Source organism: Anopheles coustani, chromosome 3, assembly GCF_943734705.1.
Source record: "Anopheles coustani chromosome 3, idAnoCousDA_361_x.2, whole genome shotgun sequence".
NCBI classification, from domain to species: Eukaryota; Metazoa; Arthropoda; class Insecta; order Diptera; family Culicidae; genus Anopheles; species Anopheles coustani.
The window spans coordinates 10290965-10317798 of record NC_071288.1 but is presented as its reverse complement, the minus strand read 5'-3'; the positions used below and the strand labels follow the sequence as shown (position 1 = coordinate 10317798).

Sequence of the window (26834 nt, the reverse complement as noted above, 5' to 3'; positions counted from 1 at the left end):
GGTTTACGACCGGTGGAGTGCCACAGGATGAGCAGAGAAAAATATGAAAGAGTAAAAGAGATGCTGCCCGCCAAGGCGGTTGCAAAGATCGTTTTCTTACGAATCGCAGCAGAGTGCATTCACTTCTGCCAAATCGAAATGTTTGCTGCGTCTGCCCCGGCAAAGCATCTATCTTTCGCCGGTTTGGTTTTTTTTTACTTTTCTTCTGCGATCTTCGTTTGGTTTTACTTTATTTATATTTTCGTGACCGAACACAACTGTTGCAAAACTGATTGAAGCGCATTGCGTTTCGTCCTTCCTCGGATGCTCCCAGCGACACCCCACGGGTCGGATGGTTGTTCTCCCGTTTGACGAATTTGTTTGTGCTGCCGCACCGTCCCTCCGTTTGTACCCGTCATCCGGTTGCCTCCCGCGCCTTGCAAAAAGTAAGAAAAAGCATCACCTTCGCGCGATCCCATGCTGCTGCGTCTTCTGCAACACGATTGGCTCGCATGGGGGCAAGAAGCAGCAGCTGTTGCCGAAAATAAAGATAAAAAGTGCATTGCACTCTGCTGCGCTGTGGTGAATCTTGTGCTCGTTTTTGTGTGCAGCAGCGTTTGGTTTCAGTTTCGATGGGAATAATCAAACACTGCTCCAATGAAGGAAAGATTTCATTACTTGTTCGCTGCGCAAAAACTCCTGCGAGCCATGTGTGCGCCGAAGATGGCGATTATTTTACCGGCGCAGTTTCGAGTTTGCTCTGAAGCGCTTTCGATAAGATAATTTGAATAAACCCTACTATGTACTGAAGAAAATTAGAATTTGAAATTTGAATAAAAAATTAATTTAAGAGCCCAACATATAACTATGCTTTAATTGGCTACTATAACAATTGCTTGGCTTGTGATAAACGAGTACAAAAACAGGCACTTGCTGTCGAATGACTGAAATGAAATTCACTTAGTTGAAAAGGTGACCAAGTTATTTGCTCGTATCACAATTTGTTGCCTATGTGCTACACTTTTACCAATCAATTATGACCTCATCACTAAATAGGGTTGATGAACTGATTTATATTCGTTTCCGACGCCCCCAGAGCTCTGCGTTTGACGTGCATTTGCAGTGCGAATTTGGTTCGACGAAGGTGCATTGACCCGTTTTCACCCAATTAGACACTGCGAGGTGTGACTGGTGCACGCGGTGCATTGAATAAACAAACAAGTGAAGCGTAAAGTTATACGCAAGTTCGCCCACCGGTAAGGTAACGGTGTTTTTTTATAGCCCATGAGTTCTGCTTCGGTTGAGTAGAGTTTTTGGATGGTAGCTATTTGAACTAAATACGAATGTAGTTTCTAATTTTGTATGGCTTAAAATTGCAAAGAATAATAACACTGTTATCTTTGCACATTAAAATCGACATCCTCTGATTTGTAGTAGACTTAATTCTAAAGGCTCAATCCTACTATGGGTAATATCGACAACATTATGTTGGAAGTCGACCAAATAGTGAGGGTGGTTCTGTTTCCACCAAACACTTCGATTATTAGATCACGCCTTAAACTGTGTTCCAAATCTTACTTACACTCGTTATATCCTTTATCATCTGAGCCCTATTCCGTCACAGGATCTGTGATGTCTAGCAATACGCTGTAGATGTTGCCGAATAAATGATATTTCTCTTGCAACCAAGATCACATTCTCAAATGGTAAACTATTAGGCATTACAAGAATTTTGTTACATTATTTGTTCTATACCTGAAAATAGTCCGTTTCACTCGAAAGTAGTTTGAAAAACTCGATTTCAAACTACTATAAAACCAAAGGGCCTTTAAGACAGGTGAGTTCATGATAGCCATATTGAATACGATTTTTTGGTAATTATGTCTACTATTTATTTCCTTAATCCATTCGCAAAAACGAGAATCAAGGCATACAGACAAGTTATTTAAGTACGACCTACGCATTTTCGCACATAACGAATGTTATGTTTACACAATAAAGCTACACTAGGTGTATGGGGTTTTACGGCAGCCATTTTTTATTTGATTTTTTACCATCACAATTTATAATAAGAACGCTTTGTCACACTTAAAAGTGCCAATAATTCACACAACTAATAATCATATTATTATGATCACAATTTGACTGAATAAAAACGGTATGTTTTTTGGATGTACCCACCTCTTTATTACAACCATCTTGAGTGCAACGGTCAATGGTCCCTGAACGCTACAGTATAAACGGATCAATCTGTCAATGTCGAAGGCTTGTTTTGTGGGCGTTAGCTGCTAGGTGCGTCAGTCAGGTGTAATGTATCGTTTGTAAAGTTACAGTATTTTAAACATAGTTTTACCTCACAATCTGTGCCTTATTGGAGAACTGCAAAGTGTGATACGCTCGCGTGTGAAGAGGCTGCTTGAAAATGGGGTTGCTGTGGCGTAGCTACGGCATATTTGCGCTGGTCACCCTGATGGGCGTGTTAGCCCAGTACGAATGGCAGCCTAAGGATGCTTTCGATGAGATAAAGATTCGTTTTGACAAAGTTACCGGCGACAACTGTCCAATTCTGCCGCCACGGGACCTCACGTTGCCTGAGGAAAGTGTCTCCCACCTGCCGGACATCAAGGATGTAAACATCAATCCCGTCTTCCCCAATCGTACCGCGCTGCTCCATCTGCACAATATGGCGCTGAGCCGTGCCTTCTTCTGGAGCTACATCCTACAGAGTCGCTTCATCCGCCCGGCGATCAACGATACGTACGATCCCGGCATGATGTACTACTTCCTCTCGACCGTGGCAGACGTGTCGTCAAATCGACACATTAACGCCTCCGCCATCTACTTTGCACCGAACTCCTCATACTCGTCCTCCTACCGTGGATTCTTCAACAAAACGTTCCCCCGTTTCGCTCCACGGACATATCGCGAGGATGATTTCAATGATCCGATTCATCTGCAGAAAATTTCCACTCTGAACACGTTCTTTGTGAAGGATTTGGGTGCCTTCCCGCCGAACTCGGCGTTGCACGACTACACGATAAAGAATTACCACATTAATGAATGGTACAATCACTGGCTGCCGGATAATGTGGATAAGCGCCACGACACGAAAACGACGTATCAGGTGGAAATACGGTACGCAAACAACACGAACGAAACGTTTACCTTCCACGGGCCGCCGGGTGCCGACGAAAATCCGGGTCCGGTGAAGTTTACCAAACCGTACTTTGATTGCCGTCGGTCAAACAAGTGGCTCGTGTCGGCCGTAACACCGATTGCTGACATCTACCCCCGCCACACCCAATTTCGGCATATTGAATATCCAACGTAAGTAACTAGCAGTTGAATGTGTCATAAAAAGGGAAGATATACCTTAACTGGTGGCCACTTCATAATATTCCAGATATACTGCAGTTTCGGTGCTAGAAATGGACTTTGAGAGAATCGACATTAATCAATGTCCCAAGGGTGAAGGTAATAAGGGTCCGAACGTGTTTGCCGACACTGCGCGCTGTAAAAAAGATACGACCGAATGCGAACCTATAGATGGTTGGGGATTCCGGAGAGGTGGCTATCAGTGTCGCTGTAAACCGGGTTTCCGATTACCGGGCGTCGTGCGGAGGCCATACCTTGGCGAAATTCTCGAGCGTGCATCCGATGAGCAGTATTATAACGGGTTTGATTGCATGAAAATTGGATGTAAGTAGAATTGATGCTAGATAGAACTCGCCAGGTACAAAGAAAAGATAAAGTTTGATTCGTTTATTTAATTTCAACAACAGGGGTGCAAAAGGTACCCATCAAGTGGTTCCGGCTTCCCGAGTACATTAGAGAGCAGTACTTGAACCGCTACTATGAGTATAAGAATTACACGACCGGACCGAGCTCGTTACATTCGGAAAAGCTCAACATTAACGAAGTGCTCAAGTTCATCCTGGGCCTAAATGGGCGTACGTGCAAGAACTTCCACCCGCAGGATCTGGTACTGACGGGCGAGTTTGCCTACGAGGCGCAGAAGCAGTTCGAGAACGAGGCTAAAATGGCGATCCGGCTGGCGAACTTTATCAGCGCGTTCCTGCAAATCTCCGACCCGTCCGAGGTGTACTCGGGCAAACGGGTCGCCGATAAACCCCTGACCGAGGATCAAATGATGGGCGAAACGTTGGCGCTGGTGCTCGGCAATACCCGCATCTGGTCCGCCGCGACCTTCTGGGACCGGAGGAAGTTCACCAACCGGACGCTTTTCGCACCGTACGCGTACAAGCGGGAGCTGAACACGCGCAAATTCAACCTGGAAGATTTGGCCCGCTTCAACAAAACCGGCGAAGAGTACATCGACAAACCGTTCTTCCGTCTGCTCAAGCAACGGTGGGCATCGAATTTCGATTCGCTCGAAAAGTACTACCTGAAGATTCGTCTGCGCCACAACGAGACGGGCGAGTACGATCAGCGGTACGAACACTATCCGAACTTTTACCACGCGGCCACCATGGACCACGGGTACTGGACGACGCCCGAGTTCGACTGCAAGGGATACGTGAAGAAGTGGCTCATCACGTACGCGGTGCCGTTCTTCGGTTGGGACAGCCTGAAGGCGAAGCTCGAGTTCAAGTAAGAAAACCGGCGTCCGACGGCCGGAAATGCATTTTTTTGCGTTTACCTCCGTCTGGAGGATTCATGCCGTACTTTTATGACTCGCCTGTGCCTTTCTATAGAAAACTAATTCCCTGCTCTTGTGTATGTGTTTTTTTTTCTCCTTTCGTTTTTCTTCGTCCGATCACAGGGGAGTCGTTGCAGTTTCAATGAACATGCTACAGCTGGATATCAACCAATGTCCGGATAATTATTACGAGCCGAATGCATTCAAAAACACTCACAAATGCGACGAGAAATCCTCATACGTAAGTGCTCCCTTCTCTGTTCTTTGCAGTTCAGTTCTCTCGGTCCCGATGCCGTACGGCGTTTGCGCTATGATTTCATTCTTTATTTGCGAAAAAGGCCAAGCAACAACGGGAAGAAGCAAGAACTCGCCCAACGGATAGGATGCAATGCGCATTCGTTCGTTCCTGCATCGACCATTGCGGACGTGGAAGTTTTTCTTTTGTTTGCCTGTTGGTGGCTTGGCTTATTCTGGACGAGATTTTGAACCACGCCGCACCGCCACGGCGGATTACTTTAACGAACCTTACTTCTATCCAAACGAACATCGAAATCGTTGGCATGAACATGCAACCGAGCGCTGGAAACTGCATCGGGAGCTGCAACCCTATTTGATGAGGCCTTTGTTCGTCGTGCAACCGTCCAAAGGACATTGACCTAATATTTTGCTCGCCGCCAAGCCCACAAAACCGTTGGCGTGCGGTGTGTGGTGCGCGAATAATTCTAACGAGATCGTATTTCCATTCTCTTCGCTTTCCAGTGTGTGCCGATCCTGGGCCGTGGGTACGAAACGGGTGGCTATAAATGCGAGTGCCTGCAGGGATTCGAGTATCCGTACGAGGATCTTATCACCTACTACGATGGGCAGCTGGTCGAGGCCGAGTTTGAGAACATCGTGAACGACAAGGAGTCGCGCTTTGACACGTTCAAGTGCCGTCTAGCCGGAGCCGCCTCGCTGCAGGTGCAGTTCACTATTCTGGCCTTCCTGGCGCTCATCGGGTGGATGCTGCTGCACAGGAACCAATGCTAGGGCGAATACGACCGCTGACTTGGGTAGAGTAGTTGGATTTAGATTTTTTTTTACATTTTATCAGACAAAAGACAAGGAAAACTAACCGTCCATTGGGAATCTCATCGTACATTCCGACAAAGCAATCACGCACACACAAACGTAGAGGATAAGTAAGACAGTATTGATCCGTCTGTACCGATAAGTATAGTAGTATAGATTGACATCCTGCCGAAGGAAACGTTGCCGTCCAAGAAACATTCCCACTTTTTTTATACCTTAATCATTTAAGAGCAAATTATCAACTGGAAGAAGAGTGGTGACTAGTTGTTGTGCCTATAGCTAGTAGGATTTTAAAGAAGGCAGATGTCTATATCGTATAGAAGCGATAGTTTTGTATTCACCAAACTGACGGAGTGCTTGTTAATTGACCTTTTTTAAGAAATAAATGGAATCTCTAGAAGAATTTCGTCGGTTTAGCTTTTTCTGGTACGTGGAATGGTAAGCATTTATGTTAGAAAAATTGGCATAGTTTTGCCGTCAGCGTTTACTTAACTGTGTGTGGCGTAGTTATCTGAAGCTATAAATGCGGTATTTAAACCACGTCGTCGTTGGCATGCAGTCCAACTAAGGCATTTTTAAACCTGTCCTTGAAAACATATGGCTTCAATGCGTTTTGCTTGATCGTTGGAAAGGGAGAGATCCTAATCCTCCAGAGGGCTAATTTGTCGCGGTTCGTAGCACCAAAACTGAGAAAAAATGCGAACGAATAGTGCTACAAGCACAAGAAACCGTAACCTCTTGGATAAACACAACCTTCTGGCTAACCGTGAAAATAGCTTCAGGGAAGAACCAGGTGATCGGTGGTGTACTTTCTTGACCGACAGGGGAGAGAAATGCCAAGGAAAAAAACCCATGACAGGAAAGGTCGCTATTGGCGGCCGCAGCCGAGATTGAACCGGGTGGACATAGTTTTTGCCCTTTGCTTCCGAGTTGTGCTGATGCTCCTTTTTTGCTGGCTCTCTGGTTGAGTCCGAAGTGTTGATCGCTAGAAGCTGGCGGCACAAGGCTTTAGTTCCGGGGTGTTTTAGTAAAAAAAAGAGTAATTGTGTAAAAGGTTCCTTTCTGCCTAGACCCTATACTCGCTTTCCTGTGAGCTGGAAAAGTTCTTATACAAAAACTAAGCCTAGCACCAATTACGTGTCCAGGTTGTCGTTATCCTTTTTTTTCAAGCCGTTCCTTATGCCCTAAGACATCTATGTTGTTTTCTTCCCCTTTCCACCGGGCCTAGCCGTTCCGGCCAGAAGGTTAACTGGACAGCAGCCTATTTAAAGGGATGAGCCGGGCACACACAGGGTGCACATTATAATATTTTAATAACAAAAACATTAATACACAGCGCCCCAGCGATCGCCGAATGGCCGCCGAGAGACAAGATAATGCTGTCGTAGCTGCTGAGGAAATGCGCACTTTCCACACACAACCAGGCGCAAAAAAGGGTGAAAAGGAAGCTCCTTTCGATTGGGGTTCGAAAATGTACTGAAGATGATGCGCTCGGTGTATGGTGTGTCTCTGGCAGGGAAATGAGGTAAGGAAATTCGGTTCGTGCAGGATGCGTGAGTTGGAATCTTTCACCTTTAAAGCGGCTTCGGGAAGAAAAGGGAGGAAATGCTCTTTAGGTTTGCTTTTTTTGCCTACGAGTTGCTGACTAAAAGACAAGATAGAGCACCGCTCTTGGTCAATACATGGCCAGGCGGCAAGGATTGCACATAGGGTTGGAACGTGTTCGAGTGTGTGGCCGGCGGTGGAGAAGAGATAGCAAAGCCCAACACCAAGCTATCATTTTATGCTAAGTGTGCTCATCCTGCGCGAAGCGCAACCAGAACTCTCTCTCTATCTCTCGTTTGCCTCATGTCCGGAAGGGATTCCGGCGTTCCGTTCCCTACAGCCCTGGCTCGTTCGGGGCACATATAGGATGTTTTTTGTAGTGTCCTCTGCCCATTTGGAATGCGATCCGTGGCCGTTCGCCATCGGCGCACCGGATTGTTTCCTGTCGAATGTGTTACCGCGCAGCGAAGCGTGAAAATCTGCATCGGTGAAGAATCTGGGCGGAGCAGCGCAGACAGATAGTCCTGGCGCTTCCCGCTGGAGCGACCCTCTGACACCGGCTTTTGGCTGCGCGGTCTGTTTCCGTTTCACTTTTCACAAGGCTGACCAGAAGGAGTCCTAGGACCCAGCAAGGGGTGGGAAAGAGCTGACGCCGGCGGGATGCGCAGGAAGACACACATTTTTCCCACAACTTACCATCACGTGTGGATCGGTGAGGAAGCGAAGGGGAAAAGATGAGGATCAAGCAGAATCCTCAGATATCCTTGTGCCGGCAGAGTGTCCATTAAATGCCGTCTGACCGTTCCGTTGAAGGAAACGTCCTTGTTTGTGTGCATGTATGTGCGTGCCGGGTGGGGGGGAAATAAAATAAAGCAGATAAAGCAAGCCCAACAAAAGCGAAATGAAAATAATAATAAAAAAAACAACAGCGCAACGCTGCACATCATAAAACAACACAAAGAACCAGTAGAGCGTGCAATTGTGCCCTCTTCGGCGTGGCCAGTCCTGAAGGAATTCGGTGTTTGTTTTAGCCCAGTCCGATGCCAGGCTGTTTATCCTTGCTCTTTTCCTGAAACCGCGAAGTCGTCGGTTGCTTTTTCGGTGGCCTGCCGCCCGAGGGAATGCCTAAACCGTGTGAGAGTGCGCTAAGGATGTGAAAGCGTTTTCGAAAAAGGAAAACAACCACTACGATGTCCTTTTTGCAACGTTTAGCCGAGTTTGGTGCATAAAGATCTTTCTTTATAGTAGCTACGATTTGGAAGCATAAGAGATCAACAGGACTATGTTATTTTTGGACACTTTGGATAGTAGACTGACAGATGATGATGGACTGAACTATAATGAGTAATCAATCTTTACAATCATTTCCCCGAGTGTCTCCTTTCTAAGTCTTTTGGCTTCTTCATCCCGTCCAGTCTGTATGGCACTAATTCAGGGTACGTTTCGATGGCAGATGCATATTTCGGTTAATGGCAGCGTCGGCGCGACTAATACGTCTTTAATGGATTTTCTACCCCTAGTTAGCAAAGTTTCTGCCAGAAAAGGTTTCCAAATCGCTTTTCCAAAAACGCAGGTATCTGTGTCAAGATGTTTAACCTAAAAACCACCTAAAGTCAACAACTTGCACCTTTTATGTCCGATATGGATGTGGCAAGAAAAAAAATCGGTTCCGTTTACCCCAGATACATTTCAAAAAGACAACGGCCTTCAAAGGTGTGCTCTGCCGTTTGACCCCAGAATCGTTTATCACGGAATGGTGCCGAAAACACGACGTTCAACCGAAACCTGGAACCATTTTAAACGAGTTAACCTTAATTAACCGAAAGGTCCTAGGGGTGGTTGGGTCCGCAGGCTAATAATGCTTAGCAGGCGCCGGATTAAATTCGCCCTGGGTACGTCCCCGGTAAAAACGTTACCCACAGCGTACAAGTGTATCGAACTTGGAATGTCCCAGGGGGGGAGAAAAAAACCATTCCAAAACTTGTTTTTCATCACAATCACTGTTGAAATGGTTAAGGTATGGGAGAAGAAAAAAAAACACACACACGCCACAACCCAATCGACCCATTTCATTCTGGATTCCGAGGCCCACGGAAAACCCGCTTGGCAATTCACATCCCTCTTTAGCGATCCACTGCCCTCAAGACGCCGGAAGTACTTGGAGTCTTCTGTTCTGGAGGACTGTCTCGTTTGTCTTTTGTGCACCGTGGACGTTCCGTGTGACCGATTCGGGAGTCGATGGTCAGTTCGGCATGGTTCTGGTTGATGCGACGGGGGCTCATCTTTCAACCCGGTTTCCCGTTCAGTAGCCCCGTGCGTCGTGCCGAAGTATGGTGCTGAAAGGGTATCGGGTTGTATGTATTGTCCGTCCGACAAATAGAGCTCCCGGTCGGAGCGAGAGAGGAGGAAACAATAATAAAAAATCCATTTTCTCATGCAACTCAGCGCACTGGCAGCCGCAAAGGAGCCATAAATCATAAGCAAAGTAAAAAAGTCCTCGCACGAAAGGAAATGCGCCGCAAGACAGCAGCGGCGTATGATGATGAGGCGAGCAATTTATTTGGGAGAAGAAAAAACACAGCTTTCCTAAAGAATTGCCGTGAGCAGGACGACGAAGGACGAATAGAGTGTACGATGTGTGCAGAAGATGTCGCCGGCGCGAACGGGAGGAAAAGCAGGAAGACGAGGTGCATAAGAAAATGTCCAAAAGAAGTGCAAAATTTATTCATTTCCTATTTGTATTTAGTCTTATGCGATTGAACAAAACAAATCTGTCCACTCTTCTGCCCGCTTTCGACGATGGTTCGCCGGTCCGACTCAGGTCGATGTTGCTGCCGGACTCGAAACCAGGATGCCCAGGAGCAGAAGCTACAATAGAAGAAGCACAATAAGGTGAGTCTACCTTGGAAGATACTGGCAAGGATACGAATTTGTCCAGATAGTGAGGTGTCATCTTGCTGCTCATTACTAACTCTAGCTTCGGAAATCTTTTTATTTAACACTTCCCGTTGGAATGGTCATGCTACTGAATTGTCGGAATCATTTTAAGATACCGGCGATGTATGTCGACAAGCATTTAAATTGCACTACTAATGCAGTAAAGTGGTGTAATAACTCCTTTTGATTGGGATTTCGCGTTTATAATGCAGTGCAATCTAACAAGCGATTCAGCTATATAAAATTTTAATTCAGCTATACAAAACAGTTAATGAATGTTGTGTTATCCTAATATTGCTCAGAGAAAATACATGATTACATTATCGAAAGCACTGTTTCTCAATTCAAAACCTTTAAGTGATTCAAATGCGATGCTTTCAGTTAATTTTGAAAAGATTTATAGGATTACGAAATGTTTCTGTGAAATATTTCCAACAATCTATGAACGCAGCGCCACATCACCTGCGAAATTGGCTGCGTACTTACCACAGTCGGCTGTCACAATTTGACAGTTTTTAACATAAAAAATACTGAAAATATAAATAAACACAATCGTGTGTTCCGTTCAATTGTGAATTTCGTCGTGTTCGTACTTTAATGGGTTGTTGATATTTGGTTTCATTATTTGACCTCCGGCAGTGTGTGCTCAAGACAAATATTGCTTGCGGTGCTTATAGATAAAAATAGTTCCGGCGTGGACACGATAGCAGCAGAGGATTCGCAACCCTTCATACCTTGAATCGTCGCCGTCACTTCGGAGGTGAGCATGCAATCAATCTCGCTTACAGTTTAATTATTACGCAACAGATGCTTTCGTTAATATCAAGGATTGTTTTTCTTTATTCGTTCAAAAAGCTCTGAGCGTATATCTTATTATTGTATCGTTTTTCTTGCACAGGAATACACCGTGAATAGACACAATGGCAACATTAGGACGAAAGTTTTTGAACAACCTGAAGAGCAAGGAGTTCCGTGATTATTTGATGAGCACACATTTCTGGGGTCCGGTAGCCAACTGGGGAATTCCTATTGCTGCCATCGGCGATCTACAGAAAGATCCGAAGATTATCTCAGGCACGATGACAACCGGTATGTGGTATGAAGTTCATACTATATCGTGTTCTAATGGTTAATTTGTTGGTTTTCAATCTTCCTCAGCTCTATGCCTGTATTCGTGTATATTCATGCGCTTTGCATGGAAAGTTCAGCCGAGAAACTTGCTGCTCTTCGCTTGTCACATCACGAATTTCACCGTGCAAAGCGTACAAGGTGGCCGGTTCATTGAGTATCACCATCTGGGTGGTAAGGAGCGACTTCAGAAAGCACAGGCCCAACAAGCTGTCTAATCTTCGACAGTTTCGGAGAAATTCTCCTGTCGATAGCGACATCACGTAGCTCGAAATATAATCGGTGTAAACGATATGGAAAACAGGCAAACGGTGGAAAGGGAGTAGCCCTGGTTAGGTACGTAACAAAGTTAACATGTGGCAAGTCAGTCTGCAAAATGAATCTTCGAATCAATAGTCCATCACAACAAAAGGGCTTTATATACAAGCAATGGAAGACCATTATCCTTCGAATGACAAACTATGCGATGAACAAACGATGAAACAATGGTGCTCAAACGGAGGACCACTTTCTTACCAAACAACACGTGAAAAGGAGACGTTATACGGGAATAATGGTACCTGTCGGGAATTACAGTGTCGAAACTAGTTATACTCATGCAACAAAACAATCGTATTCGGTCATGCTGCTATCCTAGGAGTTTTTTAGTAGAGCTTTTGATAGAGTAGGATTTTTAGATACACATTTTCAAGGCACTTTTGAGCACGCTACAACTTTTAGACGCACAAGTAATTTTACAGGCAAATCATGTTGTGATAAGACTAGACATTTAGATCATACAAACGTAGGTGCAAATGTAGGTATAAAAAGCGTATCGATGCCCTACGCCCGCACATCCCTTCCTAAACTAATCTTCAGGTCCAGACATCTTCCCGATTGACGTAAAATCCCACCACCGAACGTTTCCTTTTCTGTTCTGTTCAAAGCCCAAAATCGTTCGCGAGCAACAACCTAAACCGAACAAGAGAAAGACATGATATTATAGCATCACCTTATTATTACCTCAATACCATCACGAGCCAGCCTGTTCCAAACGACGCGAAGTAGCGTTTCACAGAACTACGAAGCTACGAAGCAAAACCAACATTCTGTGGTGCAACATTCTAGTACAGGGTTTTTATTTTCTAGAGGATCATTGAATAAGCCATTGGTCAAACTATGGTGTTCTAACTCGACTACAATTTGTGTTTACCAGTGAACCTAAGAGGTTTATTTTTTATTGTATAAAAAGAGATTCTGTTTATTTGTTGACAATAAAGGTGAAATGTAGTCGTACGTGGTTGTTGTTGATACAGTAAAAAAATTAAATTAAATTAAATTAAATAATACCTGTCCGAAAATGCGCCAACAGCTCTCACAGCTACACCTAGGTGCTAAGGTGCGAATATAATCATTTGTATCGACATACAGATGGAAACAGTTTGCACTTCCAATAGCCCGCCCGTATCTCTGTGTGTGACTTGAAAAGACGTTTTTGGAGCATTTGCCAAGCTGCGAATGAGTGCTAATTGCTTGAATTCAATGGTTCAGGGGTGTAAATAAGCCAAATACGATTCTTGTTAGTTTAGCATTATTCATGTTTACCCACAGTGCATTTTGTCCAGTTGTCAAGCAAATGCAATGAGCGTCAATCGTCTTGTAGAAAACAGTTTTGAAGGTGTAAATTTGAATGAAGGGGGAGAAAAAATTATGTTGTTACTAAAAAGTATACTCAAGGTGTTGATTGGAAAGAATCAAATCTATAACTAAAAATTTCGGTATGATTTGCTCATATTGGTGGTACTAAGTAGACGACGTTTCTACACCTTATTAGAATTATACAACGATTCGTAGAGGGTGTTTGACGATGGAAAATTTAAACTTTTTGTTGTTAGCGTCTTCATTGTGTCCGGACTATTTCTAATCTGGTTAGAGATTAGGGGTTGCTAGGGTAATACGGACCCCATAACGAAAACTTTTGAATTTTCAGTAAAAAGAGTCAATGATTGTTGATTTTATCAATTCATTCGGTTCATTCAGCTTCAAACTAGTAACCTGTTTGAGAAGTTTTGCTTTTTTTTACTAAAAAGGTGATGAATTTTTCACTTCATAAAATGTTCAATATATCTAAAATTGACCTCTATTTGGTTTGGGTAAAATACACCATAACAAAGGGGCAATACATATAAAACCAACGAGGGAAACTGCCCTCCTACTCAAATAAAAACAATTGGATCAATTAAAAAGTTCAAAAATTTCCCGTGATGTGACCGGAGGTAAATGAAATTCATGCAATCAATGCTTTTATTAATCAACATATTTATTTTGAATGATACGAAATCGTTTCAGTTTGTTTATATACTGACGCATTTTACCCCGACCTACGGGGTGCATTATTCGCCCGTGCAATGTTGAACATATTTTTAATAAAAACACGAGTTAATTTGCATACTTACTGACATTTTTATATGCAGTTTGAAGCTGTGATTGTAATTAACAGAACAGAATTAAAAATTAACATTTTTTTAAAACATTTTTTAACATATGTATGCCATGCACAAAACCAACGATTTTTTCACTGTTTATTCCATAGCGGAGTGGTCAGCAAAATTACATCAGCACATGTCCGAACCGATGATGTTCTTGTTTTTATATCGCGTTTCTGTTGATCTAGAGCTATCAAACTCATAGGGTATTTTAGTTCATAAGCTCATAAGAAATGGGAAAAGGTGCGTTTTGTCTCATAGTTGCATATTACCCCAGCTACCCCTATATGGTAGAAGCATTCTTCCAAAGGTAACAACAAACTCTAATCACAAACTCAAAACCGTTGTATTGAATATTTGATGTTCCAAGCTTTTTCAAAGAGCCACCAAAAGTTTGCAGCACTATCTCCTGAAAGCTCGCGGTTGGTTAAGCTTTTCCCGGTTGCCAGCCGCCAACAAAATGCAGTTTAGTACTGCTTCCTTCGCATCCTGGATGCTGCTACTTCCTCGCTAACCCTCTCCTCAGAAGACAGCCTGCTAAGTCATATGTAACTGAGTAAATTTGTAGGGATGCAATGGAGCGAATTTACAAGAGAAGGACATACATTGATAGTAGATAGAGAACTACTGGGAGAAGAAAAGGAAAAAGGATAGCACGAATGTACGACAAAGAGGGAAAGGGAATGGGAGAGGGAGAGAGTGAGGAAGAGTAACAACACATGGGGTTTGCACCGAAGACGCAGATCTACTACTAACTGGGCGGCTGTCGCTGCTGGGAGTCCCCATCGCGGCTGAAGGAGCCAAAGGTTGCACATGCGCGCATACGGGAGCGGGCTGGTGTGTGCAACGGAACGTCCGCTGTGCCTGCTGGTGTTGGTGTGATAAGGAGCCGCTCCCAGCGTGTGCCGACACCCAACGGTGCGATGGTGTGCCGATGGTGTGCCCTACACACGCAGCGGAAAAACTGACCCTTTTCCCCGTAGCCACCCCGAAGCGCAGCCGAGATGGAGCGAACGCTTCCCTCCCGCGGGTGCTGTCGAAGCGTTTTCCAGCATCCATATTCGCCGCGATGCTGTATGGGTGCGTCGGTCGGTCGGGCGTGTGTGTGAGCAGATAGGGAATTTTGGGGCGAAGGCACCACCGTCGACGGTGGCGAGACTCTGGCACAAGAGAGCCAGCGGACCGTTCTGCCGTGCCAGAGTCGTCTGAGTGCCGAGTTAGTGTGGTCGAGTGCAGCAGGCCCTACGAAGAAGGACCCTTTCCTGCTCGTAGTGTCGGTTGGTAGCGTTTCTGCCGTTTGTTCAGTGTGAAAACAAAAAAACCAAAAAGGAAAAACCGATACGAAACGGAAATTGCAATTTAAAACGCAATCGCGAAAGGCGAAAAACTGCATGTGGTGTCGGGAAAATGGCCTACCCATTCCGGCCAGCACCAGGAATCCAAGGATAAACGCTCTTTTTGTCCACGGAATAGAAGCAGCGCTGCAGCTAGCAAAGTGGGCCACAGCCCCCCAACGATCCCCCTTTCCACCCGCGAGCTTTCCCACTCCGCACTCCGCGTGTGTCGTAGTGTGGCGTCGCGGGGCAGGGTGGGGCACTTCTGCTCCTGCTGGTGAAAGGTGGAAAAAAGCTTCTGCCAGCGTTCGCTGCGTGACTCGCCCCATGGTGTTGTGCGTGCGTGCATGTGTGTGTGTGTGTACCCCGTAACGATTCGAACGGTGTGGCCCGAGCGGTTGGGACCCATTTTCGGCACGTTTCAGCGAGCACGTTTGATTTTTTGGGTCCGATTTTCCATCCCGCACCCCGTGGAGGGCAAAGTTAGTCAATGAAACTGGTTCAAAACTGGGCGGTGCGGTGCAAAGGGGGCGACATCGTGTCGGTCCCCGGGGGTCGGAACGTGTTCGAGACGACAAACGGGATGGTGTGCGGGACGGCAGCGAAACCAAACGAATGAGGAAACAAACGGCAAGAAGCTGCGAACAACGTCAACGCATGGCATGCAACCTTCTCTGCGGGAAAAACTGGGCGACAGTTGCCAGAACGTGCGGACGCTGCCAAGTTTCCCAGTTGCTCCATAGCTGGGAGCGGGTGGAGAGTTTGTTAGCGAATGTGTTAGAAGGTGCGTGTGGCCGAACCTTGTCGATGCATCGGAAGGAAGCCCACCGTCTTTCAAGACACCAGAAACACTGGAACCATTGTGGGTGGTTCCACTCTCCTTGCCAACAACGTTCGCATCCTACTGAGTTTATTCTTGGGGTGGGTTTCGTTCTTTCGCCCAAGTTCGGCGTAAATCGCCAGCGATACCGCAGGGTGACGTCGGTCTTGTTCTCGTGTTGCCCCCACGCTTTCCACCACCCTCCGGGCCCCGGTGCAGCAGAAGTGAATCCATCTAAGGGACATTTGGGTTTGCAAAACGATGTTCGCATGCGAAAACCGTCCTGAAGTTGGCCACACCGATCGACGGTTGGTGCTTTGTGCTGGAGGGCTGGAGATGCTGCACGGCCAGTTCTGTCGGAGGAAAATTCTCTACTGTTATGAGAGAGAGAGAAAGAGAGATTGTAAAAAAAATCGCCTCACTGGCGTGCAAAGGAGGGTGAAGGTGTGAGTGTATTGTGTGCGTGTGTGTGTGTTTGCAAGTGTCAGAGAAGAACGCTGACGAAGGACTGTTGGTTGAAAAGGGAGAAACGAATGGTGGCACCGTTATCCTGAGTAAAAGCAGATAAGCGGATCGTCGACGCAAGAATCCGCAGAAGCGTTTTTTTTTTACGAAAAGCTTGATCAAATGTTCGATCCCTCGACCGCGTTTGCTAAACGTTTGGCGATTGGGGTTGATCATTTAATGCTGCGACTAACTTCACCATGCGATCGGAATGCCGTATGCGACAATAATCGAGCGATTCACGTCTGGGTGTTGCCATTCGAGCTCGTTCCAGCTCGCTCTCTCCACTTTTCCACCGGCGGCAGGGGGAAAACATAACGGCCGGAGGAGATTTGAGATCACGGGATTGCTTTGAATTGCGGAGGAACTATTCTTCTCTAAATCCCTTCGCACGCTTTCACGTTCGGGTGTTGTTTGAATGTCCCGAAAGCCATCGCAAGCGGGGTCGATGCGTGAGTAGCATAAATCGAGAATAAACGGCAACTGAGGATACCACCTCGGAAAAGCGGGAGCAAGAGAGAGAGAGAGAGGGAAGTGCGGTGTGTGTAGCGCATGGTATAGCGAAAAGGATGGAAAGCAGGCGATGCAGAATTCGTTGGGTCGTACAAATGCTTCGCGGCGCGGATGAGCTTCGGGGAAGTGGCAATATCCTATTTTTAAGACGAACTGTGCGAAAAATTGGCCACTCAGGCCACTGCAAACCATCACTCGATAATGAACGAGAAGGAGGAGGAGGAGGAGGAGGAGGAGGAGGAGGAGGAGGAGGAGGAGGAGGGGAGGGGGAGGTAGTAGATTTCATGATTGGATCCACCCGGTCCTTTTGGGGACAGCTCAGCGGAATCGTCGGGTGGTGCAATGTGTGTTAGGAAGGCTTTATTTCGTTGATTGAATAAATGCGAGTCGTTTTTTAGTTTTGAACAAGGGCAGCCTGCCATGCGTGATCTACTGAACACGAGGGAAGTACAAACTAAGTTGATAGTCTCTTCTGGAGTTATAACGCTGTTGAAATAACGCTACGATAGGAGTTGCATCCAGTTCCCAGTATGTTGATGGTGTTGCCAAGCGTTTGGCAAGGGTTTTCGTTTTTCGAAATGAAATAAACATTCAAAAACAAAAATTATGTTCAACCGTTTCTTCGAACGAAAAGCACTCCTTAAGCTCTCCCAACTCGCAAAACTGCTTGGAAACGAAGGAGCAGGCTGTTCATGTGTTGTGTTTTCTTCGGCCATACCCCACAGTGCAAGTTTATGTAATTTCGTGCGCCGCTCGTCTTATCTCGCCCCGATTCCGTGTTGCGATTCCGCGCTTGATCTCGCAAGAATTGTGGCACAAGGTGTGTTGGTTTTTGGGCGTTTCGTTGTGCCAGTGCGTGTGTGTCTTTGGGCACGATTCGCGAGCAGAGTGTGTGTGTGCGCCCTTCCTTTGAGAGATGTTAAGCAGAAACAAAAAAAAAAACAAAAAAGAAAAGAAACACACAGCCCCATCGAACGAACAAAACAAGATGAGGCAGAAAAAAACATCACCTCCAATTGGCCTAGGCAGGCGAATTGCTGACAACTCCCTTTCATCTGTCAAACCGTTTGGTCCGGTGGAGCGCCGCACGAGCAAAAGTGAGAGTGGTTCAATGTGTGCATGTGCACTTGTGTGTTTGTGTGTGTACGCGTATGTGCGCTACTCCTTGTGCGAGGATAAAGGCGTGAAAGGCGGATTTGTGTGAGCGCGAGAGAGTTTCGGAAAAAGAGTCTGCGCGTGAGAAAAGTGGCAGCACAGTGCGAGGGATGCTGGATGAAAGTAGGGTGAGGGTGGGGAAGGAGCCGTGCGAAGAGAACCATTTGTAAGTGGCAGCGCTAGGGAAGCATAGTATCTCCAACCTGGACCTTGGGTGTTAAACTTGAGAGACCGATGGTTGATGGAAGGATGCCAAAGACTTGAAAACTCCGGACGACGGGGCACCGAAAATGTGCCACGGGCTATCCGTGTGTTCGTGTGTCTGTATGTGTGTAGAGAACCTCATCACGCACCCGTACGGTAAATAGTATGGCGCCTCGAGAAAATCGAGAGAAACCGTGGAGCTTTGGTGGATCCTTGTGGAGAGAATGAAAAGTGTCAAAAGTGTAGAGAGAGAGAGAGAGCGCGCCACTTCTTTCATCATTCGATCTCTTTTATGTGTATGTGTATGTGTGTGTGTGCATGTGTGTTTTGTGTTATGGGGCGCGGTGGTTTATGTCCGCGCCACTGTGTCCACTGTGTTAAGTTTTCGGGGATCCTGTTGTCCTTTCGCCTGTTACTTCCACGTCTTGATCTCGATGTCGGAGCGAACAACTAAAACCCCCTCCTTCCCCCCTCCCGACACATGGACACTTGGCAGACTGTGGGAGGCGGGGAGGAACCCTTGAAGGGCCCAGCAACTAACTCTGAAGGACTCGCGGAGAGTAGTAGCACACGAACACAGTCACAGGCGAAATAAGGGCGAAGAAAACGGAACGAAGAGAACAAAAGGATGAAGCTAAGGAACTCCAGCTTCCCCTCCCCCTCTTCAAGACGAGCTTGGTTGGCATGGCGAACCGCTGTGCACATCGTAAGAAGATTGCATAATTTCCGTCCATCCGCCCGAGAAAAACTCGACGGTTCGGGGCGCTGGCGTAAAACAGGTGACACCCGCCGGGCAGGTTGGGGGTGGGTGGGAACACTGCTTTCTGCTGGAGAGGGGATAAAAAAAGCCAACAAAAAAAGCTCTTTCACAAAACACCAAAAAAAATCCTTCTCCACTGACGTCGTTGGGAGGAGTCATGTTCGGGCGCACGTATTAAAAAGTGCGCGTTTGCTACCCGATATTGGGCCACATTTCCCCCCCCCCCCCCCCCGAATTTTCTACGGCTTCTTGTTCTCCTTCCTCGGGGCTTGTCGTTCCTATCGGGGGCCTATCGGAAAAGTTTGGAAAACTGAACCCAGCCCGAAACCCGGTCTCGCAACACCGGAGGGTTAGTGCCAGAAACTTCATCAATCAAGTTCGTGGAATGGGAACGTTGGTTTTTCCGTTGGGGGGAATGAAGGGGGTTCTGCCATTCTTCTTTCTTCTCGTTGGTCGTTTTGCGTGGGTGTGTGCGTGTGTGTGTGTGTGTTTGTGTGTGAACGTGGTACCAGGAACACACCGCAAACGTCGGGCAGGAGCAAGTTTTTCTCATATCTATTAACTATAGGACGGTTCAAAGGAAGGACCGGCTGCGGCAAGTGCGTGGGGAGCGAATTCCCGACCATGCCACCGTTGGAATGTGATAGTTGCCCATGCCACGGAGGAAAACGATGGCCCTGTTCGATTCGCGGCCGGGTTTTGGGACCATCTTTCATCTTGGAAAAATAAAACTCGACAAAGTCCCGAACTGTGCGGGAAACAGCGTGTGACGATTGACATTTTCACCCACTACCCGAAGTGGGGGGGAAGCATACTTTATCAGACCAGAATCAGACCAGAAGTGGACAATATTTAGTGCTTGCTGGGGCGGAAGGAGGCGAGCACAAAGAAAACACTCAATCCTTCACGAGCGAGTCCTTTCACCTTCTATCAATAGTTGATTATCGTGTTTCTTTTTTCCGCCCCGAACCAGTATCAGCGCCGACGATGCTCGGCAGCGTCCCGTGCCCAAAACTGTGGCAGCATTTGGGGCATCCGGTAGGAACGGGTCCCCACTTCCTGGCCACATCCTGCCACGATAAGGAAATCGAAATGTCAGATGTGACAAATTGCTGCCCCTCGACGCGCTCGAAGAACCGGGGGCGCACTCAACCTTTTGTCAATCAAGCGCGTCGTGGGCGAGGGGTGGTCCGAGTGTCTCCGGAGGGTGGGATACCACTGAAGCATCGGATTCGTGTTAGCGATGGGTTTTGCTTGGACTGGGGCGAGGGGCGAGCGAACCGTGGGGAGAAAGTTCATGAGTACCATCATCATCTTGTCCAGGGCTTTCTTCTATTTTACTCTCCAGATTGGGGAGAAAGAAAGAGAGGTGGGACGGTGGAGTGACGGACGGCGCCATCGAAAGGCCCTTTTAACGGCCCGACAGCTCAGCCCATCGATGACGAGACCGGTGATGGGCCATTTTATGGCTCCGAGGCCGGTGCTGGCCTCGTGCTGGCCGGATGCCAAATGGGTAGCACACACCTGCCAAGCCGTTTCCGGGTCTCGACGGGCACGAATTGATTGAGCAGGTACGGGATGTGCAGGTCTTCAAACTGACCCACAAACGACAATTCCGTCCCGGGAAGCCGGGCCGAAAGGAAAGAACCGGTTGTCTATTTTAAGTTCCACAGGCCGTAAGCCATTGCGAGTACGACGTTCATCAGCGTTCCGGTTCTGTTGGAGAGTATTTTAAGATACCTTCCCAGGACCGGAACAACCACTAGAAGTAGGACCAGGAGGACATGCCCTTTTTTTAAGCACTTCCATAAACTGCCATTTTTATTGACATCAATACTCGACCTCTCGGAGGGTTTTTGTTGTTGATTTCGAGTTTTTGAAGCACTCAGTGTCGATGGGAATTATTTTGAATTGCAATCGTTTGAAAGAAGGTTCTGTCTTCTGAATAGTACAAACATTTTGCACCCTAAAATATGCACAAAACCTATTAATAAGGATTTGACGGCAATTGTCCTGTTGACCAAAACTAATAAGTGTTTCACGCAGAATGATTTATGTCCTTCAACTCGTCAAAATGTGTCATTTGTATCAAAATGTTTGCTCTTCTAAGCAATCGACTGGATAGGAACTACGCCCGCCTTTGGTAACTATTAATGGAAGTTAAAAATCACCAACTCTTAGTTCCTGTATTAGTTCAAACTGAATGTTTGTTTATAGGTCAGTTTTGGGAAAGAATTTTTAGAAATCAGAAATGTTGCTGAAATATTGGGTTTGATCCAGTTTTCATTGGTTATTTAATTTGGTTTTGCTCTGAGGCAATTCCAAAATAGATGAACATTTTGGTTGTATTAATAAATGCTGATGTTGAAGAGGGGTTCCAACCAAAATCTTTTACTTTCTCGTTATTACATGTTCGCAACTCCAGCGCGAAGCAATTTCGCACACACACATACATTGGTTATCCTTAAAAACCGCTTTGCGTTTCATAACGACATGTCAAGGCGTATTAATTCGTGGCGGCAAGATGGCTCGTCAGCAGAAAGAAGGGAAGGCCTTCGCCGGCGAAGATTGATCTCCCATTCTTCCCGCCGAGGGCCAAAGGGGTCGTGACGCCAAGTGCGGTGGCAAAATCAATCAGCTGTGCAGATTGATGCTAATAAATAATCGACGAATTGTCGTCGCCGGTGCCGGCCGGTTTCGGTCCACCTCCCCAGCACTAGCAGTCGGAGTTGGAAAGCTCTCTTTATTTTATTTATTGTTCCACACCGACCGAACACCAACGTGAAGCTCCGTACGTCCGGCGTGGCTTTCTCCAGTTCGTTGCGTTTATTTCTCGACGAAGGCATTGCAGCGCCATTTTCATCTTCAGCTGGCGAATGACGAGGAAGCTTGACGAACCCGTTTGGGTGCCATCAATCATCGCTAAACGTCCGATCAGCAACGGTTTTATGACACCAAGGCAGCCCTAGGACTGCTCCCGATTTGGTGCTGCTTTCTCATTTACTTGCTGATCGGATGGTTTACGGCCACTATGGGAACACGCTGTGACGTCGAAGAGGCAAGATGGAAGGTGTTTTGGAAGCTTTTATGCCCTTTTCCCACTGCTGGCACGCTGGTATGCGCCTATAAGCTATTGCCTATTGCTTCTAATTTGCCTCTATTCGAGTGTCTGCCATTCGTGCGGCAAGGTGATGGTGTTTTATGACCCCGAGCGCCCTCCAGGTGTCCTGCGGGACAAGCGCCCCTAGCTGGTTCCTGATGGTGAAATTTCCCGCACACCAAACCGTATACCAACCGTCTCCCTTTCATACATTCCTCAACGCCCCACGGGGAGCATCCTTTTCCTACAACGTTTCCACCTCCAGCGCTTCGCCTCGTAGAAAGTGGCTGTTGTTCACTCCTTTGAAGGAGTACACGGCCCGTGTAAACCCCGGGCCGGGGAGCACAACAAAAATGATGAAATTGTCATGGCTCGTTGGCTTTTGAAGCCGCTCCGAGGGTGAAGCGAACGGGGAAGCGCCATACGCCACTCGAGAGGACATACCCGGGCATCAAATAAGAAGCCCATAAGTACCTTTCGACGAGAGCGACACGAACAGTCACGAGATATCATCGATGCGGTGCTTGAGCGAATGCTATTATTGCTAGTGTTTTGCTTTCTCGCGTTAGCAGACCCTTGTGATTTGTCCACTCTTTTCCTATTGTGTTGTTTTTGGTACTTTTGCGCATCAAACAAATCGTGTTGGCAGATTAGGGTTGAAAGTTGTTTGGTTTTGATTAGTTTTAACTTTACTTGGTGCATTTAGGTCAATCTAGTTTGTTGGTAGTCAACATCGACAAGGAATGAAAATTAAGTAGTTGTGTAATTTGTTCAGTTGCGCGGTGTATTATTTTTATTTTATCATGTTCAAACTCTTGGTAAAAAATCACCTTTTTCATACGCAATGATTGCTTTGAAAAGTAGAGGTACTGTTAAATGTCCATCAGTACGGAGTTGTGCGGGTTTTTATTCTGACAAATATATTTAGTAGAAAACAGTAGCAAAACAGGAAAGGGCTCCAAACCATATTTAAAATAAGTCAAAGTAAATACATTGTTAATTCTGACGAAAATAGCGCAAAACTGAACGAAAGCATCCATCTTGTAAATAGAAGAGCTAAAAATATGTCTATGAAATGTAAGTAATTCGCTCAAAAAGAAGAATTGAATCGAAACTCTTGGTTTGAGTAAAACAGGTCTAAAATGCTGGTATTATACATAGGTGATGATATACACGCAAAAATACGATATTTATCGATGTTGGTTATTTCAATGTCGGTGTGAAAAGCTACGAAAATTGATATAAACCAAATAGATACATCGTTTTAGCAAGCCTCTTGTTTGGTGAGATCAATGTGCTCAAAGATTTTAGTTGTCGTTGAAATGTTTCTAACTTTTAATTTAAAAAGCTGTTACTTTGAACAATGATCAATTTAAACCTTTTTCTATCAAAACAATCAAATTATTTTTAACTGACCTCGAAAATCTAATCGAGCCGCTTGAAATTTTGAATCCATTTTTGTGCGCTCCTTCTCTCTTACTCACCTGAATGCATTACTTCTACTTAATTTATCATCAAAAACCAAAACCAAAAAACCACACTCTTGCGCGAGCGACGGAATGTGGTACCTGCATCAAGCGGAACGCATACCGGGATGGCAGGATTGTCGGTGATAGTGGTCGCTCTATCATCCCGTTCGCAGACTCGCGGGGACGCGCTCGAAAATGGATTTTGGAAGCCTACTGCTAACCTCCAACATCGTCTCCCCCGTCGTTCGGGGTAGTAATAGCTCCAAAGTAGATAGCGGTTCCTGCGCTACCGGGAGGACAGGGTGACAACTGTCTTTGCGGTGCCGGTATGTGTGTTACGTAACTGATATAATATAATTCCATTCGGCAACTCGCTTCGCCTTTCGCTCCGAGATTTTCCACTTTCCGCTTCCACACTGTGCGTGTGTGTGTGTGTGGGTGGTTGGGTGTGGGGTGCGCTGTGATAAGAAAGCAACCATGTTGATGTATGTGTGTGTAACTGGGTGTTGTTGCTTGTGGTTACTGGCAAAGCAGCGTTTCACCGGGAAAGACGTCGCGAGCGAAGAGAAAGAGGACAATTTACCGAAGGAAAACCGTTGCTAAAATGTCAACCAGGCGGAGGCGGTAGGCGGTAGGCGGTTTGGGATATTTCCCGGACTAGTAGTTGGTCGGATTGGTCGAGTAATTCATCCCATCCTCCACACCCACCCAACCACCCAACGAGGAAGCGAATAAATCTATCCTGCGCACGAACGGTAGGATAACCATAAAAGTTGCAATCGAGTGAAACAAAGAAAGACAATAAGTCATCCCAGCCATCGGTGGCACACCGACGGGAGGCGGGGGGAGGTTTTGACAGTTGGCACGCGGGTGGTCCGCCACTCCTTCGCTTCGCGCTCCCAGTCCGGGCCCGATTACCCGGCGCTGGAAATGGAGGCGCCTGGTTAATTATTCCGTCAAACGAGATTGAAGTGAATCCGTGCGAAACGAAGGCGAAGCTGTTGATGGATGTACGGTTGCGTTCCCGGCCGCTAGCAGATGAGCCACAGCATACGTGCGTGCGTATAGGTGTGTTTGCAGCAGTGTGTGTGAGTGTGTGAACGTTCGGTTACTAGCCAGGCTGAGCTTGATAAATGATGGCCCCGTATCGCTAGTAACTGGCGCACAACCCATGAAAGAGGGGGGGGGGGGGGGGGTCCGGCGAAGGGGCGAGCGGGGTTCGCCGTGGGGGGTCGAGTTGTGGGTTGGGTGTGGGAGAATTAATGGCATACGAGGCGTGGGATTTTTTACCCTCGCAAGGCCTCGCCAAAGGCGCGCACAGTTTCCCACGGCGAACCGCATGCAAAGACGTTACTTTTCCGCATACGTTTGCTACGCTGGCTGCTGGCGATAGTGTGTACGATCCCTGGCGGCTTCCAGAATGTTCATCTTTCGTAAGGTTTGCTATAAAACCTATAAAATAAACACGCCCCGCTTAAATCCATCCGGTGACAAATTGCGAACCTTCCTGCTGGAAACGATTCTTACGTAAAGGGTGTGTAAATGACACAGCCCCTCTTCCGGTATTGAAGTTGTTCGTTTGGATCCGTACTGGGGGCGAATGTATTTCCCGCACGACGTGGGTTGATTAAATTTGGGTGTACTTCAAAGAAACCGCGTTGCTCCGTTAACCACCACGAAGAGGCTCAACGTCCAACGAGACACACACTCCATGTTTAGCAGGGCGAGGGTTTTAAAGATCCGACGATTTATTTTCTCAAGTTCTCGACCTTCACAAAACGAAATTACATTTAGCTGCACAATCGGGAGCGATTCGAACGAACCTTTTCTTTTCCTCGCCCGTTTCACCACCTTCGCCCACGGCAGGCCTGCCGGAGACGAATCTCGGCTAAGTGTTGAGCAAATACAGCGCTTCCAACAGCCACACCTCGGCTAGTTTCGGTCACCGTCGTGCCGTCACTTCCTGAATATGTCAATTTTGAAATGTTTACTTAGGGCCTCTACCGCCTTGCTGGAGGGTAAAGAAAACGAACTGTAAACGCCACTTCCGAGCCGAGCAGTACTTTGCAGGGGGGGATAGCTAATTTATCGCATGCGTTACAAACCATTGGGAAGGGTGGGGGGGAGGAGGAGGGGAATAAAAATTGCGACAATGTCTCGCGCGAAGGTTGCTGCCCAATTGCTGCATGCACGGCCAGTTCGGTTACGTAGCGTTTTTTTGTAGGGAACACGAATGGGATGCTGCAGCGGAAAGAGTAGAACTTTCAAGAGGAAGGAAGTGTATATGTGCGTATGTGTGTGTGTGTAGGAGAGAGAGAGAGAGAGAGGGAGAGAAAAATTGAGAGAAAGAGGAGAAAAGCGAGTGAGAGAGAAGTATGGAGCATCTGTGACTCTGTGTAAAGAAGAGAGAATCGAATCGAAGGAGAGCGTGTGACAGACAGAAACAAAAACAAACTCCTAAGGTAATAAGGTCCTACTAAGCGACTGAACGACACACACAAATAAACACAATGGCACTGACGCACCCTAACTGGATAAGTGGATATACTAACGCTGGATTGGGAAAAGATAAAGCAAAGGGTAGCTTATAGCAAAGGGTGCGGGTTTTTGATCGGCAATGTCGGATTTCGACTAAACCAGTGGCCTCTTGGATCCCCGAGTTGGTCAAACGCTTCGAACAGTCGGAATTGGGTGTGCGTGTGTGACTGCGTATGTATGCCGTGAAGGTGATCACGGTGATGTAGAGCGCAAGCGAGACGGAGGGACCTGGGTGTTGGGAAGAGCGAGGAAGCAAGTCGGCCAGTTTGTGCTCTAGCGTTGACATAAGATTCAGTACAACGAGCAAGGTGGCTGCTAGCGGTGGGTTGACCATCCCGTCGGTGGAGCCGTCGATACTTGCCGTCCGTGGTATATTTACTGGTCGACCGGTCGAGTGTCGAGGCACAATTACGGAACGCCCCAAAGTACGGTTGGGACCCCGAGGTTAAACGCTGGATATCGAGCGAGGCGTCGGAAGATCCTCGATATGGGACGCTTTGTGGACGAGTGTTTCTTCAGTTCTTTAGCAAGCGGTTTTTATTTTTGGCAACCGTATTTGTTTACCACTCCGAAAAACGGTGAACGGTGTGCGCTTTGTTTGTTTTTCTTCGCTTCGGACCACACTGCCCTGAATGCCTGAATGTCTGGCGAG

The 26834-nt window shown here is 46.8% G+C and overlaps 2 protein-coding genes across 2 annotated transcripts; both read left to right on the top strand.

The window, feature by feature from the left end:
* Window positions 1–2301: 2301 nt before the first annotated feature.
* Window positions 2302–6107, top strand: LOC131261109 (uncharacterized). Its single transcript, XM_058263025.1, has 5 exons — window positions 2302–3306; window positions 3383–3678; window positions 3762–4590; window positions 4763–4880; window positions 5399–6107. The coding sequence occupies exons 1-5, from the start codon at window positions 2402–2404 to the stop codon at window positions 5666–5668; spliced, it is 2418 nt and encodes an 805-aa protein (XP_058119008.1). The 5' UTR covers window positions 2302–2401; the 3' UTR covers window positions 5669–6107.
* A 4628-nt stretch (window positions 6108–10735) lies between these two features.
* On the top strand, window positions 10736–12595 carry LOC131261119 (mitochondrial pyruvate carrier 1). Its single transcript, XM_058263036.1, has 3 exons — window positions 10736–10952; window positions 11091–11281; window positions 11351–12595. The coding sequence occupies exons 2-3, from the start codon at window positions 11113–11115 to the stop codon at window positions 11536–11538; spliced, it is 357 nt and encodes a 118-aa protein (XP_058119019.1). The 5' UTR covers window positions 10736–10952; window positions 11091–11112; the 3' UTR covers window positions 11539–12595.
* Window positions 12596–26834: the final 14239 nt, after the last annotated feature.

Excerpts from the sequence above, each read along its gene's own strand:
- LOC131261109 (XM_058263025.1), top strand. The coding sequence starts at position 2,402 with ATGGGGTTGCTGTGGCGTAGCTACGGCATATTTGCGCTGGTCACCCTG. Across the intron at positions 3,307-3,382 it reads CGGCATATTGAATATCCAAC|ATATACTGCAGTTTCGGTGC; the intron begins GTAAGTAACTAG and ends ATAATATTCCAG. Across the intron at positions 4,591-4,762 it reads AAGGCGAAGCTCGAGTTCAA|GGGAGTCGTTGCAGTTTCAA; the intron begins GTAAGAAAACCG and ends GTCCGATCACAG.
- LOC131261119 (XM_058263036.1), top strand. The coding sequence starts at position 11,113 with ATGGCAACATTAGGACGAAAGTTTTTGAACAACCTGAAGAGCAAGGAG. Across the intron at positions 11,282-11,350 it reads CTCAGGCACGATGACAACCG|CTCTATGCCTGTATTCGTGT; the intron begins GTATGTGGTATG and ends AATCTTCCTCAG.